Source organism: Fukomys damarensis, unplaced genomic scaffold (assembly GCF_012274545.1).
Source record: "Fukomys damarensis isolate Sample0158 unplaced genomic scaffold, DMR_v1.0_HiC HiC_scaffold_5, whole genome shotgun sequence".
In the NCBI taxonomy this organism is placed as follows: Eukaryota; Metazoa; Chordata; class Mammalia; order Rodentia; family Bathyergidae; genus Fukomys; species Fukomys damarensis.
The window spans coordinates 47593022-47614716 of NW_022900917.1; the positions used below are offsets into that span (position 1 = coordinate 47593022).

The 21695-nt window shown below is 36.9% G+C and overlaps 1 protein-coding gene across 1 annotated transcript in view; it reads right to left on the reverse strand.

The window, feature by feature from the left end:
* Window positions 1-9052: 9052 nt before the first annotated feature.
* The window catches only part of Nkain3 (sodium/potassium transporting ATPase interacting 3), a 303871-nt gene continuing 291228 nt past the window's right edge, over window positions 9053-21695 (reverse strand). The window contains exons 6-7 of the mRNA XM_010641319.2: window positions 21509-21579; window positions 9053-11173 (exon numbers count right to left, since the gene is read on the reverse strand). Of these exons, the coding sequence (XP_010639621.1) occupies window positions 11120-11173; window positions 21509-21579 (125 nt within the window). The 3' untranslated portion in view covers window positions 9053-11119. The remainder of the gene's footprint in view (window positions 11174-21508; window positions 21580-21695) is intronic.

A 21695-nucleotide genomic window follows, 5' to 3' on the forward strand; every position in this document is an offset into this window, starting at 1 on the left:
AATCTGTTTTGCTTTGTTTCCAAAGATAGCTTCTCATTGTACTATGAGTTCTATTCAGAACACTCCTGGACTACCTCTAGTTTATTACCAATGCTTTGCCCTTCTGAATACTCAAACAACTTTATTTTAATTGTTTGGGGAGGAGAGGCTTCCAAAATAAAATGTACATCAACCTAACTATTTAAGAAGACTAGATGGGCCAGGGATTTAGCTCAGAGTTTCGGTGGCCTGCCTCGCAAGCGCAAGGACCCAAGTTCGATCCTCAGTACCACACACACAAAAAAAAGGCTAGAATGCAGAGGATCACCACAATTTATAGTGCAGATTATACAGGAAAGATCAATGCCATATTTAATGGGCTTCCATTCAAACTGTCAATATTTGAAATCTATATATTTATCAGAAAATAAACATTTTCAGGAAATAAAACTAAAGCATCCTAATTAAATGAAAGCTAATAATATAATTTCAGGGAAGATGAAAGCAAAGCAGCTTGAGAAAATAGTAGCTTTTCCTAATTCATACAAGTAAAAATTTTATTAATAATCAGAATTTATCATACTATAAATAAAATGCTATTTTGTCAAATAACAAAATGTTGCCTGATAGGCTATTACTATACTTATTTTTACTTTATTGTTTTTTTTGGTACTGGGGATTGAACTCGGGTCCTTGCTCTTGCAAGGCAGGCCACCGAACCTCTGAGCTAAATCTCCAGTCCTTATTTTTACTTTAAATATCCTTATACAATTGTGATCTAGATTCTTATATTAGTTTTTTCTCCTTGTCCTTTTTTTTTTTTTTTTTTTTTTTTTTTGGTACTGGGGATCAAACTTGAGACCTTGTACTTACAAGGTAGGCACCGGCACCACTGAGCTAAATCCTTGGCTTTTTCTCATGTTCTTTTAGTTCGAGATAGTGTTTATGACTATCAGCATTTTTGTCTGTTTTATACAACACATACCTTTCTTGTTTTCTGTTTACAATGTGTTATATGCTTGGAAACTACTGCTCTATGATACACTAGAATTGTACATCAAGTAAGAGTAAGTAGAAGTTAAATAATAAAGTTGGGGAACTTTTTTCTGAATAAAATTCTAAAGTTTAAAAGGATGATTTTAGGAAATCTATTGGGATAATCAGCGGTCTTTTAAATTTTTTTTTTTTCTCAGTGTTGTTGTTGATAGATGAGGTAGTCAGGTAGCACAGTTCTTGTCACATTAAAGAAATCTCAGAAAACTTTACAGGAAAATACAACTGGAAAGACCTTTTTTTGTATTTTTTTTTTCCTGCAATGGCAGAAATCGCTTACTGCTTTTAGATCACAGTTCTCCATAGGAGTTGTCACCTACAAGTTACTCCCAAAGGTTGAAAAATAGCTTTATTGTTCAGTGTCAGATATTTTGCTTTAGGAACTAATGTGGATATAAATTCTTATCACTTTGGGTTTCTTCCTAAGGATGTAAAAGTGTTTTAAAGTTTTAACACCCATATTTCCATTGAATTGTACAGAATTAACAATAGAAAAGGAGGCATTTTTATTACAATTATCACTGATGACAGTACTACTCTGGTCTTCTAGCAGCATCTGTCACATGGCATTTTAGATTTGCAGGGGAATTTTAATGAAAACTCCATTTTTCTTAAAGGCTGTAATTATTATGTAGCAACATATTTATAGATATGGAAATGTGGGACTCTGGTAGAATAAAATGAAAGAACGTTGATGACCATGGGCTCTGAAATACATGAAAAGAGAATGAAACAATACCAGGAGTTTGTCTTCTCAGTCTTCCACAGAAACCACTACCTAAACCTCCCTTTTGACAATATTAATGGGACCAGTGTGACTCAAGGTCAGAGACTTCCGAGCGGACTTTGCAGGCTTCAGAGCACAGAAAACTTCACAGAAGGCTAAGGTATTTGAATTTCTGGGTGGACTTGAACTCATTTAAATTCTCTTTATCAATGTCCTTCCTTTGTGAAGTTAAATTTAACTGATTTTTAAAAGTCATTCATACTAAACAAGGAGTTTAAAAATAATAAATGGAATTCATGAATTTCACTTGTCCAATAGAAAAAGTTAGGATGTCATAAGAATTGCTCAAGATGCCATTCTCTAAAGACATTTAACTTGTCACCCCACATATTATATTATATTTTGTCAAAAAGTGTCATGCCCAGAAAATATTTTTAAATTTAGAAACATGACAAAAATGAAAGGCTATGGAACTTAAATAAGTATTTTTGTATACTGACTGGGTAAATAAATTGAATAATGGCAATTTATAATAATAAAGCCAGTGAACAAATAGAAGAAAAAGCTGCACAATACATGCAAGTTTTGATGAAGTCAGAAAGCCAATTCCCACATATGCTATTGTACATCTGTGTTATCATCATCTGAATTTAGTACTAATAATTATAATTATTAAGCTCTTGGTTTTATATTAAATAGATGATCCTAATAAAACTGCATTCAGTGGCTGCTATTTTAAGGTAGATTACAGAAGCCAGAAGAGAGGTAGACATGGTGGCCCATGGCTGTAATCCCAGTTCTCTGGGAAACTGAAGCAGTAAGATGAGTTTGAGCCCAGCTTGGGCAATTTAGCAAGACCCTCTTTCAAAAAGCAGGGTGGGCTGAAGGTGTCCTTCAGTGTGAAGGCCCTGAGTTTAATCCCAAACACTTAAAAAAAATTAAATAGCTGAACACAAGGGCACATGCCTATAATTTCAACTACTCAGGAAGTTGAGGCAGGGGGATAGACTCGAGCCAGAAAATATTAGTGAGATATCATCTCAAAATAAAAAAAATGAGGGGCTGGGAATATAGCTCAGTGATAGAGCAACCCTGAGTTCAATCACCAGTACAGCAAAACAAAACAAAATACAAGCAAACAACAAAAACCCAAAGAATATTGCTTGGTGAGAAAAAGGGAGTGCCAGAATCTAGCCAAAGTGGCTTTTATGGCAGGTCCACTCACCAGATAAACCCTTAACAACCCATCACTCATGGGGATGAACTAGTTTTTGACAGCAGAGCTTCAGTGCTTTCTTGAAGAGCCTTCCTCTTAATGTCTCAGGATGTGGATTAAATTTCAACATGTGCTACTGGTGGGACAAACCACATTCAAACATAGCAGCCATGTTGTGCAGAAATACTCATCTTTAAGCACAACTATTACACTCCATGAAGCAAGATGCTCTCAACAGAGAGAGCTATGGTGACTGGGGATGACTGAGGCCATCAGATTCCTAAGTCAGTCTCTCCAATCATGTCCACTCTGCACATTGCATGGGGTCTCTGAATGAGTCCCAGGTAACCCTATACCCTGTTTCTCTGCTCTCTAGCCATTCCTCTCTCCTCTGCCTTCTCCCTTCACTCCTTTCTCTCTGTCCCCCTCCTCCTCTATCATCCCTGACAATCACAGGATTCATTGAGTGGAAAGTCCGTGTAATGAATGCAATCCTAGAAGAAGAAACTGCTACGACAGTCTTCCTGTGTCTCAGTCATCACCCAGGAAAAGTGATTGCACAAACAGGTTTTGTCATAAAACCATTTGAAATTAAATTTTTAAAGATCTGCTTCTATGATGGTGACATTGAGGTGAGGGATTTAAAACAGGTCTAACCCCATTCAGCAATAATGTTAAACTTGTAATGGTGTCCTCTTGATATTTTTATTACCCAGATCATTTTATTTTATCTTGTTTTGTTTTCGTGTTACTAAAATTCTTGGTTTTTACTGTAGTGTGTTGTGTTTTTTGTTTCTAAAATTTGCAATTGTTTTGTTCTACGACCCCCCTGCCCATCAGTGAGTCAAAGTCTTTTCTGCAAATGTAAATAAATAAATACATAAATAAAAAAAATGAAACCACTGTAATAACAAGAAGAAACCAGAAGGGGAAGACAATTCCCTTTTTAAAAAAAAGCTTAGAAGAAATTAATGTGTGAGGCAGTTAAAAAATGACTTTAAGCCATTAAGCCATTATTTGCAAAATTATTTCCCCAGGAAAAGTTTTATAGAAGGCTCTGATATACAGCAGTTAAAAGTAAGCTGATTTCATGTTGGTTGGCAAAAAGTCATTGGGAGGCTTGTGTAGAACACATGGAATTTTTCTTAAACCAAGAGTAAAGAAAGAAGGTGGTAGCTAAGCCAAGTGCTTCTGTGTTTTGTAAAGCAGAGAACAATGATCTGAGGGTTGAGGTTTCTTATTTTCCCTGAGAAGACAGAAGCAAAGCTAAGAAAAAGAAAAGCAAAGACAAAAGGCCAGCAGAAGTTGACTTTCTGATGCTCAGATCCAGGCAGAGGAAAGGTGAAGGGGACCAAGCCAATAGAAGGAGACCTGAGCCTGGCTGCCTGAAGACTTCAAACTGCAGTCAACAGTCAAGGTTTTGTTTGGTTAGAATGTGAGGCAGCTAACTGCCCACAATCACAGAGGGAAGAAAGCCGGGCTGAGAACTTGCTTAAGTAGGATGATGGGACATGGAGCGAAGCCACTGAAACTACCAGCCTCAGCCTTCTCATCTGTAATCCGGACAGGAGGGAGTCACTGAGACCCCTCTCAATGCTGATATTTTGTCTTGTAGAGAAATAGCACACAGCACTGGTATTTCTTTTAACATTTACTTTCTAGATCATATATTATTTAACATTTAAAGAAATAGATCATATGGTACCTACTAATCATGTGATTGTTTTAAAAAGGTATATTCAATTGTGGAAGTTTGTGTGTAGATGTTTGTATACAATATGAATCAGTCGTGAATCTTGTTTAAAACACTAGTCATAGCTGACAGATTTAGTGGCACAAGGTATTAGGAAAATGTAGCCAACATATTTCAGTGATTAAAATAATTTCATGGGATACTGTTGAATAAGTAGTACCTGGAATATTCATATTCTCTCTCTCTCTCCATCTCCCTCTTTCATGCACACACATAGACTACAAAGAATGTATAATAAAATATTGCTACAAAAATTTTTATAACTTCCCTCCCTTTTTTTTTTCTTAGAAAAAGTAAATATTCATTCTACTCCAGCCAATAACACATTCTTGAGGAAAAACAGATGAAGGAAAGAACAAGCCTAACATTAACTGAGAGAAAATATCAGAAAAGAAAAGATCATATGCTTGGATCATATCCTCTATCCATCTGGCCCCAACTTCCTGTGTACTATGTCTAGTAGGTATTTGCTGAGGTGAATAACAAGGAAACAATGACACTACTAATACATTCAGAAGAGAAGCTCCTGCCAAAACAATAGTTTAACTGTTCTGACCAAAGAAGGATTAATTTATTATTCTAGTTGGACAGCAAGGACCAAGAGCGTTAGATTGGCTCATCTATTTTAGGTACAGTTTCTGAGAAGGAAAGCTAAAATATACTGTGCAGAGTAGTAGGAAGCAGATTATTCTGTAGATTTATTTTTCTTTCTTTCTAACCATAAAAACCAGATATGGAAATAGAATAAAGCAGAAATTCTCACTTCACAAACTCAATGACTGAATACCTTACACTTGATCTTAGCCAAAAGGCCAAGAAGTGATACTAAATACCTTAAAATGTTGAAGAATATATGTATATTGTCTCTACTGTATTATAATTACAAGAAATTAAAGCACTTTACCTATAATAAAAATTGATAAAAGCATTATCCCAACAAATTAGTGTGAGCTATGTGGCAGAGTATGCTAAGCATTCTTCTATATATATTTACCCTCCTTATTAAGAAATGAAGCCTATAATATTTAGATAGGCACAAGATCATCAAGAATAAAAGTTATAACTCCTAGATTTCTTTGCAACAAATGTGGGCTCCACAAAGTTTTGATCAATGCAACGTAAGCAGAAGTACTGTGGACAACTTTTGATATATGTCCTTAAAAGAAAGCATAATTCTTCTTCATTTTCTCCCTTTTCTTCCTTTTTGGCAAGAGCATGAGAGTAGTGGTTGGATCTTAGCAACAATTTTTGAGTCATGTTAAAATCTTAAGTACAGTAGCTATCCAGGATGAAGAAACAAGAGCTGTGGGTCCTTTCTTTAGGAAGCACATACCTAGTTCTTTGCTATTTCCAGAATTTTAAAATACACAGAGAAGTAGACCTTTATCTTATTTAAACCACTGTATTTTTTTTCTCACTTGTAGGTAAAACGAATCCTGACATACACTGACGAGGTTGTCTGCCAAAGGAACTTCTTTGAGAAGAACTACGTAGATTACTGTTTTCTTCAAACTATTTCTTAATACCTTTGTAAAAGAAAAGGGAATGGAAAATTATTTAATGTTTTCAGTAGAAGGAAAAAACTGAACACAAACTCTGAAGTTAAGAATTGACACTGGCAAATCCAAATTAGATTAACTTTCAGTTTTGGACTTCCTCCCTTCTTTTCTACTTTGCATTATTTTACTTTCTTTACCTCTCAATTTCAGTCAAAGTATATTCACATTCTTTCAGGATTTCATTTTTTGAATGTTTAGTATTTAATGTGAAACTGTTTTCTTTATATATGAGTACAAACTTAAGAGAAGATGATTAATTTTTCATCTGACACCAGAATTTTTTATGAATGCCAATATTTAAGAAGGGTTGTAGGTTGGCATGGTGGTGCATGCCTGTAACCCAAGGATTCTAGGAGGTTAAGGTAGGAGGATTGCAAGTTAGAGCCCCACCTGTGTGACACAAGGACTTAAAAGGACTCTGTCTTAGAATTTTTAAAAATGAAATTAAAAATATGCTGAGGATGTAGCTCAGAGTGAAGATCTTGGGTAGAATCCCCAGCAGCACATGCAAAAAAAAAAATTATTCATTTGCTATAAATGGTATTTTTTTTCTGAGCTCTGAATAAAGAAGTAAAACTTTTCCAGGCAGGAAGAGAAATGTTATCTAGGAAATTAGATTTTGTTAAATAATTATGCACCCTCTTTTGAGAATTCTTTACAAATAGATACACTCTAATATTTATACCTCTGCTTTCTTTCTGAATTGCACACTCTGAAGTTCTGTACATGAGAAATGATTTCCTCTTTGTTCTGCTTTTGGGCAAAACATGCTTAAGTTATAGACTTATTGATCACATGTATTTAATTATACCTTGTAGACCTTTTAACATAATTTCTATGCAGAAAAAGATCATGCTTAAATTGAAATACTTTTTAAAAACCCAGATGTTTAAAGTTTCTAAATTTTAGAGGATCAATTATTTGTATTTTTTCCTATTTAATTCAGCTATCCTTGAGAGAAAGCAGATGCTACATTGGACTAAAATGCCAAGTCAAAATATTTGAATTGAAATAAGCAATAACATTTCTATGAGTTGCTTATTTAAAAAAATTCAGAAATAATCAGTGAGTATTTTCTTTAAAACTTAATCCACCAGAATATCTTTATAGGGATCCATATTTGGGGGGCACCATCGTTTTTAAAATGAAGAATAAAACAAAGGTCTGTTTATTCTTGGCAAGATTCCTTTCTAATTTGAAAAAATTGAAAAAAGCAATTGTGGCTTTTATTTGCTTCTCAAATTAAAAGAGTCATAATGGTTTTCCTTGGCTTTGCCTTTTGTACAGTTTAGCTGGTTCTAATGAAGACAAATACCATTCGATCAAGAGTGTCCCATTCATTAAATGAGACAGATGGAAACCTTGCTATATTTTGTTAGATTCAGCCTTCTGAAGCTGGCTGCCTCCTTTATTGAGGACTGTAGGAATATCAGGCCTTATATTTTCTGGAAGAAATAAAATATTTTTCTAGAGCAAAATGTCATGTTGCTTTTAAAACAAGGTGTCAAGTTGTCTTCAGAACAAATGAACCTATGTTTTGTTCTAAGGGCATATCTTCTCACACACTCATTTATCGGTTTCCTAACAGATATTTGAGAGTTCTTTTATATAGACCTTTCCAAACATGACATTTTCTCTCTCCTGGGCATTCTCTAACTCTCTCTGTAACTCTCCTGCTTAACTATTTTTGGCCTTGAAACATGTCTGGACGCTCCAATAAATAAGAGGCAGCTTCCAGTGTGTCTCACAATATTAGCAGAAGACCCTTAGAAAAAGATGTTACTCTATCAATACAGAAGGTAGAACTTGGGGAAAAGTTGGCCAAAGTTCACAAGACTCAAGAATAAGGTGGCTCAAAGAGGGAAAAACATTGGTTTTACATTTTCTCTTCCATGTTCTATTTGCACCAAGCACCAAAGGGCAAAGGATTCCCTCCTTTATGCTCTAACTTGGCCACTTGTGAAGACCACTCTTGAGGCTCCTTAAGATGGTAAGGTTCTGGTGACACAGCTTTACTCAGATCAGGCACACAACTCCATATGGAGAAGCCATGTGGCCAGAACACACAGAGAGTGAATACATCCTTGATGAAAACCCTACTGCTATGCACAGTGCAGAGTGGATTCCCTCAAATAGGAGGCAAAAGTAAGAACTGGAAACCTTCATTCCTGAGCAGCAGTAGGCATGAGAGTTCTGTGTTGGAACTGTCCAGATTAAAAGGTAAATGCCAGCTGGTCTTGCAGAACTCTGCACTTATCTTTATCCAGTCTTTTCCCAGGCAAGCAGAGCCTCTGAAGAGTAGATAGAGAAATGAGAGGCAGCGGGAAGAGAGAAGGAGAGGAGGTAGGAGACTGAGCACTTGATTCTGAAAAGTGGCAAATTTTCCAGTAGTTTAGAAAACTCATTATATATTGCCAGGGTCAGAAACTGAAAAATTTCATTATTTAAGTGAGGAAAGATTAAAAATAAAAACACATGTTATAGTAAGTAGTTGCCAATAGTGAATATTCACCAAACAATCACTAAGCCAAAAGTCTATTTTGGTATTATTTTGTGAAATGTGTGTATGTAATGAAAAGACAGCTTTAAATATTTAAATATTAATTTTAACCTTGTGTCTTACTGTCTACAACTGTAAATTTTATTAGCTTATAAAATAATAATTTGCATGAGTTTTAGAAGTAAAGTTATTTATAATTAAAAATGCAATTTTTCATTTTCATTATTTCACATGGTTTAAAATTGGGCAATTTTCCCACTATTTTTTAGGACACAGAAGAGTTTGTTGTTCTTGATAGCTTTGCGTGGAGCTTGAATGAGTCACTGGAGCTCCAGACTAGACCCAATTTAGTGCCTTGATAGTACTGATAGCAATTGCCTTTGCCAATTGTGGAGTGTCTCACACTTTACAGACTTCTTAAAGTCTGACATCACATCCTCACTTTGTCTCTGGGAGATAGAGATAGTAGTTCTTCATAGATGAGGAAGACAGCCAAGACATCAAACATGGTCCAACATCAAGGTAGACTGGGACCCAAGCTTCAGTTTTGGCCCTGTCCCCATTTTTCCCCTTGACCATAGCTCTTAGCCCCCCATATAAAAGCAGGGCTCTGGACCAGTGCACTGAAGTGCCAGGGCTTCAGTCCCTCGACTACAGAATGGCAGCTTGGATTTCACCATTCTCAGCTTGCTGCTGCCTCTTCATTTTAATCTCATTTTACTCAGTAGGATGAAGAATGGCAGGAGTAACTGGGTATCATTTGACAGAGGGACACAGCCCAGAGACCAGTGAGTAACGACTCAGGAGAAAGTCCACTGTGGTTGTTAGGAACTTGGAAGAACAGGGAAAACTTTGTGATACTAAGTTTTCATTTTGCAGTCCCATGAAGTCCACAGACTCCAGAAGGAAAGAAGGAAAAAGAAATCTACACATATACAAATACTTGCAGCAACTTCAGGCCATTTATAGATTATTTGGAGAGGCATGGAGCAAGTTAACAATCCGCATACTAGATAGTGCACATTTGCAAAACTTTATCACCTATAGGAAGCTGCACTCTGTTTGGCATACAAAGTGAACAAAACTTACTTTCACATAGGAAACAATAATTAAGGGATGCAGAAAAGAGTGATGTGAAAAAAACACATGTACATTATGCTGAGAAGAGACAAAATCAATGATAAAACAGCACATTGGTTGTCTAGAGAATGTTAATTAGAAAAGAGGGCATGATGAAGTTTTCTTAAAGTGATGGAAATGTTCTGTATTTTGATTGAGACATTGATTATATGAGTGTCTACATATTTCCAAATCAATCAGGTTCTATCCTTGACATTTGTGCATTTTACCCTTTGCAAATTTTATGTCATTAAAAAAAAAACAATTACAATGTGTTCTCAAGACAGTCCTTTTTCCCCCCAGCATAATTGGGTAGGAGTAAGAGAAAGAAAAGTTGGTGTAGCTCAGATGCAAATGTTTTCTTCAGAAGTGTTTACATAGAACTCAAAAGTGTTTTAATGCTCCCTTAGAATATCCACAGACAGTCTCTGATTGCAGATAAATGGCTGTGATATTTGTCCCATAGCCTATGAGCTGTATCTTCTGGTCTGACATCAATGTTAGGAGTGGGATAAAGAGTAGAAAGTGTGGATCTCAGAGATGCGGATATTCCCCTCAAAGAAGAAAAGAGTTCCACTAATCATTTTACTCTTTCCCACACATATTTTTTTTTTCAAAATACAAGAAGAACAGGTTGTCATGCACAGCTCTGAAACTTTATGCTGCTGTGATGCTGTTCTGGGTTTTGAGAAAGTAGGAATGAAGGGGGACTCCGTGATTTTGTCTTGTGGTGGAAACACTTTTCCACAGTCCATATGAAAGCTGCACCCATGATTTGTATCATGTATCAACTGTCAAGAGGTCTACCTCTGTCTGGTGACCACAGGCGATCCATCTGGCGTAGTTTAAGTTCAGCAGTCAGCAGCAGACTTCATACTTCCGACAACACACATACTTATATACCTCTTCGAAATGACTAGGTTTTCACAGACTCTTTTTTTTTTTCATTTTGCATGCCTCACATTAAATATTGTTAAAAAAATTAAAAACCATTTTTTAATAATTTACAATTTTTTATATAAGAAGAAAATGACTAAAAAAATACCCACCCAAGCACCTAGAACACATCTAGCAAACAATGCTAATAACACATGGGCTGTGAGCTAAGGGCTCCGCGGTCCGTGGGAAAGCAGGGAGGCAGAGTCTATTCTCAGGAAGGAAGGTGACGCACGTCGGATCCACCAAGTGCTGGCTGTCTGTGGTGCTTTGCCCCTTAAGTCAAGTTCAGCAGCCGCATTTCTGAGTCAATATCATTACTTATTTCGACCTAAAAAAGAAAATATGAATTGCTTTAAGAAACTTCAGCATTGACAACAACAATCCTTTCTATTTATACAGATCTTTTGAAAGCTGAAACAGCTCCTGGGTGAGCCTGGTCCTGTTTGACTAGAGCTGAGAGCCAGGAACCTGGGCTTTCTCACATTTTGATAAAGAGTGTGGCAATAAGGCTTCCATGTGTAGAATTCATTTGCTGGGAGGGAAGGGCCCTCCTCACAGCAATTGTGGGGTAATGTGTTTGCCTCAGAGGTAAAGATGACAGAGGATATTGTGTCTCTAGATTACCAGCTACATCCCTCGCCTAACCTTACTCCAGCATCCTCTTGGCTAACACTTTTTGAGTAGTCTGGCTTTCATGCCACTTAACTGCCCACCTGTATCCCTTATATACTCATACATTCCTTCCAGTGATGGTTAACTTTATGTATCAATTTGGCTAGGGTACAGTCAGATAATTGCTTAAATGTCTCTGTGAATGTATTATTTAAATGAAATTAGCATTTAAATTGTAGATGTTGAGTAAAGCAGATTTTCCTCCACATTGGGGCTCATTCAATCAGTTGAAGGCTTTAAGAGACAATGATTGAAGTTCTTGTGAAAGGAAAAATTATTGCTCCAGACTACCTCTGGACTCAAGCTGCAACACCAACATTTTCCTGGATGTCTAGTCTGCTGGCCTGACACGTAGATTTTGGACTTGTCAATTCTGTAATTGCAAGGGTCAGTTCTCTCCCTTCCTCCTCCTCTTCCTCCTCCTCCTTCTCTCTCTCTCTCTCTCTCTCTCTCTCTCTCACACACACACACACACACACACACACGCACACACCCACAAACCCACACATCTTTCTGGTTCTATTTCTTTGGAGAAGCCTAATATACATTTCCTGTTCAACAACTCTTGTCTCCACACTTTTGATGGAGACTCTACATATTCCTTATTTATGCTAAACATTCAGCCATTGGAATATGAAGGCACTGAATTATGCATCCTTGTGCAAAATCAACCTCAACATAGTACCTGCCACTTAGGTGCTGCTCCACATAATAAATACTTGTTAAATACTTTGGATAGCATCATTTCATGTGAAGTCTTAGCTGATCCAAATCCCATTCAGCTGAGAAGATTTACTCCTCTCCTCTGTGAAGACTTTCACATAGTAGTCAGCCATATTAGTTTCTTACCCTGCTACAAACAACCTTCATTTTCATCCGCGGTCCCTGTGTACAGCTAACGGCATATAGCTTCCAACTAATTGTGCTTTAATTGTTTCAGTCAGCCAAGTTATTTTTCTCATTCTAACTAAATTATATGCATCACACCAGAAATGACAGTCTTACATTTATACTGTTTAACGCCTTCTAAATTTTTTTCTTCCACTCAGTTCAAAGATTCTGTCATCTGGAATGGACTTTTTAGTCATAATTTGAAATAGTTGGAAAGTCCCAATTTTGGGATTTAATTTGCTGTAGCCATTCTTCTGACTGTACATCGTGTTTTCCCCTGTACTCCTTGGAAGTCAGAGGCCACCAGGACTCTCCCATCTCCCCAGTACATTTCTCCTGCTCTTCTCTTTCTCTGTGTTCTAAAGGAGAAGCCCATGTGTACCCCTTTTACTCCTTTGTATTTCAAAAGGATTTAAATAGAAAGATAAAGGTATATGATTATAATGATGGAGTTTTATAATTTATACAACCTCTGAGTTAGAAGAGAGCTTTCCTATCTTGAAGTTCATTTATTTATCCATCACATGAATCCCTTTTACAGAAAGGAAAAGTAATAGGGAAGTCTGTTTTTTGTTTGTTTCTTTATTTGTTAGTGCAGAATTAGTGGAGCTTGGGGAAAACTTCAAGATATGTATCAGCTGTACTTCTAGCTAATATTTTTGTTTCTGGGTTTAAGAACTTGAATTAGAAAATTAGTATTTCTCTGATCTCAGGTCAAAATTCTGGAAGTGCAAGGTTTTGTATTACACAGAAAGGTAACTTTGAGGAGAGGCCTTGAAGGAAAGCCCATTGGCAACCCTGTGTTAGGTTTATTAGCTGACTGGTTTTTAAAAATTGTGCACAGAAATAGAGAAAGATAATACATCTTTATGATTGTCATTCAGCTTTAGCTAAAATAAACATGCTATTAAAGTTTCATCTATACACTGCTACTTTTTTTTTAGAGAAGGTATTTAAAATCAAATGTCAAACATTATCTCATTTCAGTCACATCTTTATGCATCTGTAATTCAGGGATTCTTTTTTTTTTTTTTAATACTAGAGAGTGAAGCTAGGGTCTTTGCACTGATCTGCATTCCCAACATTTCTTTTTTCTTTTTCTTTTTTTTTTAACTTTTTATATTTGAGACAAGGTCTTAAGTAGCTAAATGTTAGAGGCTGAGTTTGACTTGTGATCCTACTGCTTCAGCCTCCCAGAGTGCTGGGATTATAGCATGTTCAACCACACCTGGCAAACTGGAGGATTCTTAATCAGAGAAAATTTGCCAGAATGGAGATGGTTTCCGCATTACAGTTTCATAGAGAGTGGTACTACCGGCACCTATTAGGGAGAGGCCAAGGGTCCCGCTAAATATTCCAACAGTGGAACCAGCCAGTTATAAGGAAGTATCTGGCCCAGAGTCAACCCTGCAGAGCTGGAAAGAGTCTGATCAACAGGGAAGAATTAAATAGCTAATTAATTTGTCAGTATCATTTAATATCTAGTTCATGTGCACATTTCTCCAAGTATCTGGAAACTTATGATTGGCTTATTGTCAGAATGCAATAAGCTTTACAGTGTATTTGACTACTGTGAGATGTGATCTAAAAATATAGTGAATCTTTAAATTAAAAAATTTACTACAGTAAAAAAGACATTGCCATTAATCACCCTTAAAACACCCCCGTCATTTCAGACACACTTATTTCATCATTCTGAAATACTGTAATTCTGCAAGCCCCTTTTCATGTCTTTAGATGTTCTTTGGTGACTGCCTTAATGTCTTAAACTGATTCAAAACATTTACTTTCACAGTCATTTTGATTTAAGGGAAGAACCAGAAGTCTCACATTGCAGGATCTGTGAATAAGGTAGATGAGGACACTTTGTAATGTTTTTATTTGGCAGAAGTTTCTGTAAATGTTTTGAATCAATTCAGCACATTAAAGCAGGCACAGAAAGACATTCATAGGAGAGAATTTCCAGAACTGCTTTAGAAACAATTAAATGAGTGTGTTAAAAGTGAGGGAAAGTATTGTGAGGGGGAGTAATGACAATGTATTTTTTACTGTAACACATTTGTTTCATTTAAGCATTCACAGCATATTTTGATCACCCCATCCCCTTGTTCCTGTGGCTCAAACTGAGGACCTCATGCATGCTAGGGAAGTATGCATCCACTGAACTACACCCCCAGCATCTAAAATTTTTTAGTTAATAACAGTCTACTTTGTTAACAATTGTCCATATCATTTACATTCTGTATATGCTGATTGCTTTCTTGTGATGAGCTTTAACTTATTGGGTTACTCTTGCGTCTTCTACACTACTCCTCCAAGAGTGGGGTTACCTTTATAGCGGGGTACTTGGCAGACAGGGCTGCGTACTTCCTCTTAGAACGTCTGGGGACACATAATGAATGTCTAGTTATCCCACTTTTAATGGTGCTATCAGCGGCACTGGGAAGAATAGTTGGAGATTTAGGATCCTTAAAGTCATAGCTGCTTTTCTTTTTAATCGATGCTATGAGATATTTTAGTAGTTGCCTAAGAATATTTGCCCTGAAGGCAGAATGAAATCAAGCAATAAGATAGTGATGTCATTACAGAGGATATCTTTTGATAGGCTTTCTGGGTGGACTTGCATGTGTGGATTTGTTTTTGGTTTTCTGACTTTCTCTGTGTTTTGAGTTGTGTGTGTGTGTGTGTGTGTGTGTGTGTGTGTATGTGTGTGTCTCTGTTTTTTATGTGTTCTTTCCTCTGTCTTATTTCTTCCAGGAGCCTCACATAATGTAGCTTAATAAATATTTTTGATGTAAATATAAAATGAGAAATGACATGTATCGAGTGTAAAATGTATTTAATGTTTCTTATCTTTAATTTTAAAGTCAGAGGGTATTTTCTCTTGGAAATAGGAAACTGAAGTTGTTTTGTCTGCTGTTGATTAACACTGGAAGTGGTGATGCATTGCATCTCCACATAATTGCATAAATCTAATTTTTTTCTTGCTATTGGCATCAATGACAAATAGTGAGAGAAGTCCTAGGAGCTCTGGAAACATTAGGAACTGCCCTTCTCCCTGGTGGGTCCATTCAGATGCCCACCATTCAGATATCGGCTGCTCCACCTTAGAAGTGGATAAATGTGTTTCACAGGGTAGCATGAGAACTAGACTGCATTCTCTTGCGATCTTACGAGCAGATAGTGAGGTCACATGTCAAATAAGTAATCTCTGTGTCTCTAATGAGAATAAGGAGATTGCGAGGCCTCCAGTCTTGGAACTCAAATCAGACTCCTTTGCTTCTGCACTTAGTTGCATCATTTCTTCCTAACAAGGACAGAGATGCACGAACTATTAAAGTGATGAGTAAGCAACATACACAGTCGTTTCACTGCTGCACGGCCAAATGGTCGCGCATTAACATATGCTTTTACAGTAGTTTCAAGAGTGATGTAATTCTTCTGGTAGATTAAAAGTTACTAATGCTAGTGAAAAAGAAAGGGAGAGCAATGAGCCCTAATGTAGCTAACGTTGTGCTAAGTAAGGCAGGAAATCCATCTTTCCTTTGGGACAACTGAGACAGCACTGAGTGCATTGTAGTTGTAGTGCCCCTGGGACAGCTCTGGAGAGTTAGTACCTCCGTAAGTGCCTTCTATTTCCAGGGACTGATGATGGCAGTTGGGGAATGGAACTCCATGCTCAGTAATGGAAACAGTGAGTCAGATATCACTGCGAGCAGATCCCAGTTACGCTATTCTACAAGCCACATGGGACAGACAGCAAGCAGTTTTACATAGCTTGCCACCACATCAGTGTAGGTAAAAATAAAAAATTGATTGAAAGACAACCAAGGACAATGAACAGATAATAAACACAAGAATTCATCAGTGGATTCATCTTTAGGTTCTTCCAGCCATAGGTTGCTAAGATATGGCTGGCCTTTTACAATTAAGGATCGAAATATATTATTTCACCTGAACCTCTGTATACACACACACACACACACACACACACCTTGATTTGTCCTACTAGTTAGTGCTTGATCCAGACACTGTAAGTACAAAGATGCAAAGTGTCCTGGCATGTTACCAACTTCTATCTGGGGGTACAGACAGAGAATCACTATTCTCCGCAAAGTGCAAATAGACGTGACCTCCTTGTGATGGGTCTCAGATCCTGATCATCAGAGGTGGGTTTCCTGAGGGCTTGTTAGAAGTAGACAACAAAGGCACCATGGAGGTGGCTGCACTGACAGCTTGAAATGAAGTTCAGCCTCTTCTATCTTTTAGCACTTAGTAGTGATAGCAGCTACTCAATCAGCAGTGGCTGCATAGCATGTAGTAATTTTTGTGAAGAAAAATTAGCCTCCAGCAAGGCAATCAGATAAGTCAGGATACCAAAGAAAAGTCAAGTTCTCATTTGGAAGCCTTAGAAAATGATTGCTCAGTAGTGATGCGGGGAGTTCAGGGTCAACTTTCTCATCAAGTCTTTCCTAACTGCAGTCCTGGGGTATCTTGCTCATGGAAATTTCTGACATAATCAGATCTAGCTCTACCTCTGTTGTGCAGCGTGCTTCTGGAATTAAGTTGCTGTCTTTCTTTGATAAACTGCCTTGGTCTAATTATTTTAATGCTAAGAATTACTGCTAGATGGAGCTTAATTTTCTCACTATTCAGTTGCTAACCATTTTGATGGAAGTATACCAGTTGTGACTTTGACAAACTTTAATTGCTTACTGTGATGTTCTCTGAGATCACATCTTGCTTTTGTAGATGTATGGGTCCATGCCATGCCATTTTTCTTTCTGAAGGTAAATCTGCCTTTTCTCCCTGGTAGCACTGCTGTCTCCACTCTAAGTCAATGTGCAGGTGGCCCTGTCACAGCCTTGCTGACCATGCAGCTGCTTGACTCTACTCTGATGCTAAGAGTGCTCCTGGCTCTTTGCCCTCAGGAAAGGACAGTGCATGGTGCAAAGATGGGAGAACTGTGGTGGAGACCTCGGTTATAGCTATGGTGAGATACACTCCCTTCTGGCAGCTGTGATGATATCACAGGCTTCCCCTGACTTGTTTGTCATTTTTCCACAAGACAGACCCAGATGGCAATCACTTAGCATGTTTTATAGCTTTAGGAAAAAGGGTGATGTGATTTAGATGACAGAGCAATGGCTGCTGAGGCCTCTTACTGTCCTCACGGGAGCCGTCAAGGTTCCTGCTCTGCTTCCTATAGGTTTGCTCAGTTTTAAGTAAGAATTCTGACATATACCAGACTGGATATTCCTGAACTTCAACACTATCCTCTGTGGAATGGTCAAGAAAATTAACCTCCACACTAAGAATATCTGTTTTCCTCTGCTCTTTTTGTTAAGACAATTTTTTTTAAAAAAAAGCAGTTTTATGTTCACAGCAAAATTGAGAAAAAGATAGAGAGATTTTCCGTACCTGTATGTAGTCTCCTATCAGTGCCCACTGTGAGTTTTATGTTTGTCACAGTTGATGAACCTGCATGTTGGATGTTGTCATCCAGAGCCCTTGACTTACCTAGTATTTATTCTTGGTGTTGTATAGTCTATGTGTTTGGAAAAATGTAGAATGACATGTTTGCACCATTTTCATGGCATCCAAAATAGCTTCACTGTTTGAGAACTCCTCTTTGCCCTACCTCCTCAGCCTTACCTCTCCTATCCCCTGATCTGTTTACTTTTTCCATAGTTTTGACTTTTCCAGAAGTTCATATAGTTGAAAACATATATCATGTTGCCTTTTCAGTTTAGTTTCTTTCACTTAACAATATACATTTGTCTTTTCAAACTATACGACTTGATAGCTTATATCTTTTCAGTACCAAATAATATTACTTTGTCTGGATTGCTATAGTTTATCCATGCACCTCATGTGGAAATCTTGCTTTCTTCCACATTTTGGCAATTATGAATTAAGCTGATATAAACATCTATTTTTGCACAGGTTTTTGTGTGGACGTAGTTTTTCAGCTCTTTTGGGTACATATTAGCAGCTTACTTGCTATTGTAAGAGTATGTTTAGTTTTGTCCAAAACTGTCAAACTGTCTTGCAAAGTGGCTATATTTGTTCTTTTATATCTTTTCAAAATCAGCTAAGCATCATCTCCCAGTGAAGACTTTTCACCAAGAAGCAGCAATTTCTTTTCTGCATAAAATTGCCTCGATGGCATTGTTTTATATTCATTTATTTCTGTGTACGTCTAACCTCCTAGCTCATTCGCTGCTAGAGGTCAAATTCAAGTGTTATTTATCTTTGTATCTCCACACCCAGGTTAGTGCCAAGTATACACATCGTAGATAATCAATTAATGGCTGTATATTGAACTAAATTGATTTATTTAATCAGTAAAGTTTGATGGTTTGATAGTATTACTTTAAAAAGAAAGAAAGCATGAAAGATCAAACCCAACACAAACCACCTCACCCCTATCATTACCTCATCTCCAATATACATATTCACACAAGATTTGACTGTGGACAAACTGACATTGAAATATGAGAATTCAGTCTCTGTATGATTTTGCAGAATATCCATGAATGGACTCCTAGATTAGCTTGTATATACTTATTTGAAGCTGAAAGCTACTTATTCATGTTCACATGCCTGGGAAGGCAACAAGGATTTTTCTGATCTCCTTAATAAGGTGACTTCCTTATGAAACGTGGCTTTGTATTTCATGAAGATTAAAGTGGTTTAATCAAAATTAAAAAACAACATTCACACCATCTCTTAACAATTTAGTACAAAAAGTTGAATTTTACTCCAAGCTGTTGCAGGGGAATGGGGATGATAAGGTACCATTGAACTGGGTACAAAGGAATCCAATATAAAGGCCTTATTAAAAGAAATCAAGCAGGATAACTGATGACACCTGGCTAACTGCTACAATATTTGCATGTTGCTCTATAGTACAGATACCGATCTCTTAAATTGTTTTATGCTCAAAGATTTCAATTCGGGCTTAGTTTGGTCTTTCAGATTCCTACTCCATAGTTTAAAGGTGTTCCATATTCATCTGACATGATAATACACATAATCTGTCAAAGCAGAAGATTATTCTGTTTCTTTTTGAAGCCTGTCATTGATGCTGCATTTTAGCTAAAGTAGTGTGAGTTCAGCGGTGAACAGGGATGTTTGGAAAATCCTTTGAAGAGATAGCAGAGTTGATCAAAGCCTTCGGGTGATCTTAAGAGGATGTTTTATGTTTTCTCAATTCACAGAGATGGAAGGGGCTTCAGATGCCATAAGTGGAAGTCACTTGCCCCTGATAAATACCTCAGAATACCCTTTTGAGGTTCATAGGTATATGTAAGTCCATTCTTTGGAGTTACTTGAGAAGGGAGATTCCATTATCAATATTAATCATTTGCAATTCTTAATAACCTTCTCTAATAAAAATGTTTTTCATATTGTAATTTCTCCACAGAGTTCTTTTTCTTCACAGAAAAATGAAATAAATTATTCATTATCCTCTTGTCTCATAACAAATATATAAGTCACTGTAAGACACTACTTCAGTTATTTTCTCACTTCCATTGTACTGATCCTGCTTAGCATTGTCACACTCGCTGCCCAATCCACAAAGATCAGCTTTTGGAGCACATCATTTATGGGCATTTGGAAGCCTGAACAATGAGGTGGTGACTACTTAGTCATGGAATGTTATATAGAGTAAGTGCTTTCTCCAAATTGGATTTACTCTAAGAAACTAAAATTGATTTAAATATTTCTATATTGACAGACATGCACTGATTTGTATAGCTATGCTTACTTTAGATCATTCTGCCAGAGTAAAATTAATTCACACTGGGCAGGTAGTGACAGTGCAGGTTCTTAGGACTTCAGTCCTTAACCATGTTGGCACTGTGACAAAAAAAAAGAAAAGGCAGCAGATGAAGATGTCATATGCATTTGTTATACCCAGGACTTTTGACAGGATTTCCTCTATCACCATAGAAGGACGTGAAGATCAGCAAAGCAAATACACTTAATGAGGCCAGGGTTCAGATCATCACCCACGAAAAAATCCCAGCATCACAAATTATTAATACTGGGACTTTGAGAAAGCAACCTGTCTTCTGTGAACTTGTGTTTCCTTATTTATTTTTTTTCAGCTTTAATTGAGTTTATTGGTACATTTTAGGGATGCAGTACAGTTACATTCATTGGTGGGATCTTGTACCACTACATGACAAGTCTTGGTTCTCACTTTTTCCCCTTGTCCCTGCCCTCTCCCCTTTTTTTTGTATTTCCTTATTTATAAAGCAGGAAATTAGTGTATTACAGTATTTTTATGAAGATTAGATGTCATAATATAGGCAAAATGCTTAGCAAATGATAGCTGTTTTATACAGCTGATTATCTGCTACTTCAGGGTTTTCTAGGAATAGAGTCACTGCATTTAGTCCCTTGTTTCCTAGTTTTTATCAATCAGGTGACCAAGATTCTTCCCTTTCCTCAACTGATATCAGTTCAATTTCAGCTGGCTCTTTTTTTGGTTGACTTTTGCCCGTGTCTCCTATGAACAATAAAAAACTTGTTTCTGAACCTTTTAGTAAAATATTTGAGTAAAAAAAATCTAGGTAACTTACAAGCTATACACACATTATCCCAGGTAGTCTATCATTTCTTCCTTGAAACCATGCTACTGAGGACAGAACAAGTCCCAGAGATATCCTGGGAAATACTTGGAACCATAAATGGGGGACTTGAAATCTAGCCTAGGCTCTTCTTGTCTTTCTACTCTACTATGCTGCCCCAAAATACATGCTCAGCCTTCACTTCCACAGCATAAAGAATGTCATCTTTTTCAACTGCAATCAATGTAATATGTAATCAATGTGATATGCAATCCATAACTGATAAGGAAAATAAGTCAGAATGTCATTTTAGAAACATAAACCATGTTACCTACTTCAATTGCTTTCTGGAATGAATATTAATGATGATGATGCTAGGTTACATGTGAAAAATGTGTTTTAGATATGAGTGAAAAATAAACCAATGATTAGTAGTAGGTCCAAATTACTTCAGGTTTGGTTAGTTGTGGCCAGGTTAGAAGGATTAATATTTTCTATATCATCACACCTTTACTTACAGGTTTAACAGGCTTTAACTCAACATGATCCTGGTAGTAGGAGTGTGTACCAAGTCCACCTATGAAATCAACTGAAAATATAACAGCCCAAGATGAATAAATGTGTAAATAAAAATACAGGTTATACTAAATGTTTCAACAGAATAAATAAGTTTTACAAAAGCACCTGTTTCCTACAGAATGGAAA